The 3,699-nt window shown below is 39.1% G+C and overlaps 1 protein-coding gene across 1 annotated transcript; it reads left to right on the forward strand.

Moving 5' to 3' along the window:
* Positions 1 to 837: 837 nt before the first annotated feature.
* On the forward strand, positions 838 to 3,699 carry six3b (SIX homeobox 3b). Its single transcript, XM_082151669.1, has 2 exons — positions 838 to 1,635; positions 2,852 to 3,699. The coding sequence occupies exons 1-2, from the start codon at positions 944 to 946 to the stop codon at positions 3,039 to 3,041; spliced, it is 882 nt and encodes a 293-aa protein (XP_082007795.1). The 5' UTR covers positions 838 to 943; the 3' UTR covers positions 3,042 to 3,699.

Raw genomic sequence — 3,699 nt, forward strand, 5'->3', positions numbered from 1 at the left:
TCCTCATATGTGCCGTTTAAATTGATAAGGAGACAAAATAACTAATAGCCTAATAATTACACGGAATACGCATTATGGCATGCTAATAAAACGCGTTAAAATATATTTAAAAATAAAATAGAAAAAGTTAACAGTTACAGATTGAACAAAGAGCGTAGATGCTTCTGTAAAAGGCTAAATATTTTAAACATTGTACAAATAAGTGCAAAGTTTCTAGAGGATTGCAAAATGGTGCGGGTTTTTTTTTTTTTTTTTTTTTTGTCTTCAATGGATTAATTCTAGCCTATCCTATTATGTTAACGCCTTTGTAATCGTAGTATTGTCTAGAAGAAGAAAAAAAGTTGCACGTGCACTAACAACTGTAAGCTCATTTTTTGTATTTAAATTTAATTTAGGCTATAATTATTATAATATTTTTTTCACAAATTTAATTAAATAATTACATCACTCCTTCTACGTTATATAAATATTTGGTAAGTAATTAAACGATGTGTTAGCCTATTTATTTGTTGACTAGCTCGCCAACTTTCACACCCATTCGCGGAAGCATACTCGCACTAATATAGCAATATTCTACCTATTAATCCTCCTACCGTCGAGTGAACTGGCGCGCCATTCGCCTGCTTGAAAACATCCCGCAGTGAGTGGCCAGTTCTGATTGGAGCGACGATAAAACCCTGCGCGCAAAGCGAATGTGCAAGAAGGGCAGCGCGCACTGGCTAATGACGGGCAAGCTTGACAGTGATTGGCAGGGCTGCCATGACAACCACAGCACGACTCAGGGAAGACCAATAGAAAAGCGAAACAAAATGTTTCACCGTTGCACTCGAAGTTGATTAAGGGTAGATATTACGCGTTCGGTGGCACTGCAGCGATAGCAGCGCAAACACCACGTCAGTTTTGCCGTATTTCCCCCGTCTGTTTGTGTCTGTCCGGCGACTCCATGGTGTTCAGGTCTCCTTTAGAGCTTTATCCCTCACATATTTTCCTGCCCAATTTCGCGGATCGCCCTCTGCTTCTAGCGGGCAGCATTCCCAGAGCGAGGTCCCCGGAGGACTTACCGATGTTTCAACTGCCCACCCTAAACTTCTCGGCGGAACAGGTGGCCAGCGTGTGCGAGACGCTGGAGGAAACGGGGGACATCGAGAGACTCGGACGTTTCCTTTGGTCCTTGCCCGTGGCACCCGGAGCCTGCGATGCCATCAACAAGCACGAGTCCATCCAGCGAGCCCGAGCGGTGGTCGCATATCACACTGGAAGCTTCCGTGAATTGTATCACATTCTGGAAACCCACAAGTTCACTAAAGACTCTCATGGAAAGCTCCAAGCGATGTGGCTCGAGGCGCACTACCAAGAGGCAGAGAAGCTGCGCGGTCGTCCCCTCGGACCCGTTGATAAATACCGGGTCCGCAAGAAGTTCCCCTTGCCACGGACCATCTGGGATGGCGAACAGAAGACGCACTGTTTCAAGGAACGAACGCGCGGCTTGTTGAGGGAGTGGTACCTACAGGATCCTTACCCCAATCCGAGCAAGAAAAGGGAACTGGCACAAGCCACTGGACTGACTCCCACTCAAGTGGGCAATTGGTTTAAAAATCGGAGGCAAAGAGACAGGGCGGCAGCTGCCAAAAACAGGTCAGTTTAATGGTTTCGACTGAAATCGGGGAGGAAATAAAAACTAATACTTGTGTTGATATAAAGAAATAGACGGCACAAGCTGTCACCGAGTCTGAATGATGAGCTCGATCTTGGCTAAAAGAAATCGAGCACATTTTTTTTTTCCATTTAGGCGATATAAATAAATAAAAGCAGCTGTTTGCTCTTGTTTTTTTTTTTAGCATATAAGAAGTTCAGCCAATCTCTAAGACTGAATTGTTAAATCTTTAGAAAGAATTTTAAGGCGTTTTTAAAATAGAAGAATAAAAGTAAATGTGTAGCTCTTTGCTAAATAAGAAAAAGGAATTAATCAGTGATATATAAAGCAACAAAAAATATTTCACATTTCGTTATGATTATTATGTTTTTATTTTCCCCCAGACACATTTCATTTCTTCACCTTATTTGTGAATAAACATATTTCATAGAAATATTAAAATACAAGTTAATATACATATAATATAAATATTGTTAATAAAGGCCTATATATATATATATATATATATATATATATATATATATATATATATATATATATATATATATATAGGCCATACAGTTTTTTGATGTATACTTGGCAGCGTATTGCTAGCCTATATATAATGTTTTATTTAATTCACTCTAAAAAATGCTGGGTTGTAACACAAATTTGGGTCAAATATGGACAAACCTTGCCATTGGGTTAAATTTATTAATACAATTTTAACCCAATAGTTGAGTTTGTCCATATTTGACCCAAATTTGGGTTAAAACAACCCAGCATTTTTTTTTAATGTTGCAAAACAAATTGACCAAATACAAACAGAAATTGTCATGTAGTGTAAACTGGTATTATCAAACAGGCTTCATATATCAACTTCATGTATAAAATATAATTAAGGATGTCTAGAGCTCATAATAAGCAGTTCTGTTCACAAATAACACATTTTAAATATATGTATTTTTTAATAAATATAAATGACTACTTCATAAACACAAACGCTTGTCTACAAATATAAACCACCTTATATAATCAGAGACTTACATTTATTTAGACTCTTATTGGTGTGATCCTCTCACATTTCATTGATCAAAATTCGGGTTTGTTATTATTAGAGAGTGTAACACGTCGAATAGGCTACTTCAGTCTGTGATGTATGTACTGAAAATGATGTTGCATAAATAATCTTAGTTTCTAAACACTTGTGTTTTTTAGGCTTCAGCATCACGGACTGGGTCAAAGCGGTCTGCGCTCCATGTCGGAGTCCGGGTGCACACCTCACAGCTCGGCCGAGTCCCCGTGCGCGGCCGCCAGTCCCACCACCAGCGTCTCCAGTATGAATGAACGAGGCGACGGCGGGACCATCCTCTCAGTTACAGACAGTGACTCTGATTTCGATGTATGATGCACCGTCAGACAAATATGGAACATTTTTGCCCAGAGAAAAATGAACTAGTGAGAAAATGTGGGCAACATGAGGACCGGCCATTTTGCCACCTTGTGTTTGACAAAAGCATGCTGTTTTTCCAGCGCTTCAACGGACTGACGCCCTTTCCTTTCATTTCCAAGGCCTACGCGACCATTTTGCATGTTCATTTGTGAATATTTTGCATTTTTAAAAGGCATTTATGAAGTGGAGTCGGAGAAAGTAGAACTCGATGCTCAAAGAAATGAGTGAACCGGAGAGGCAATTTTGTTATTTTGTGTTTATCAGACAATCGTTCAAGTCAAAAGCACCTTTATTCCCCATCGTCTTTTACTCGGCAGCAGATGTTCATACTAATTTTATCTCGAGATTTATATTGAATTGTCCATGTCTGATTCAAAGTTTTCCTTAGGTCTAGGCTTGTCTAGATAGGTATGCTTGTATGATATCGCAATTACGCCACTCTCTTTCCTGCAAATTTCTTTATGTTGTGTCCATAAAGCGTGAGTAACTGTCTGTTAAGTGCTTGGAGATTTTAAGTGTCTATTCATTATGCTCGTTTTTATACTGTAAATTGGTTAATGGCGCTGAAAACACAGTGTTATGGGTCACTTTTATGCAAATAAATATAATTTAA

Source organism: Leuciscus leuciscus, assembly GCF_965113295.1.
Source record: "Leuciscus leuciscus genome assembly, chromosome: 21".
Taxonomy (NCBI): Eukaryota; Metazoa; Chordata; class Actinopteri; order Cypriniformes; family Leuciscidae; genus Leuciscus; species Leuciscus leuciscus.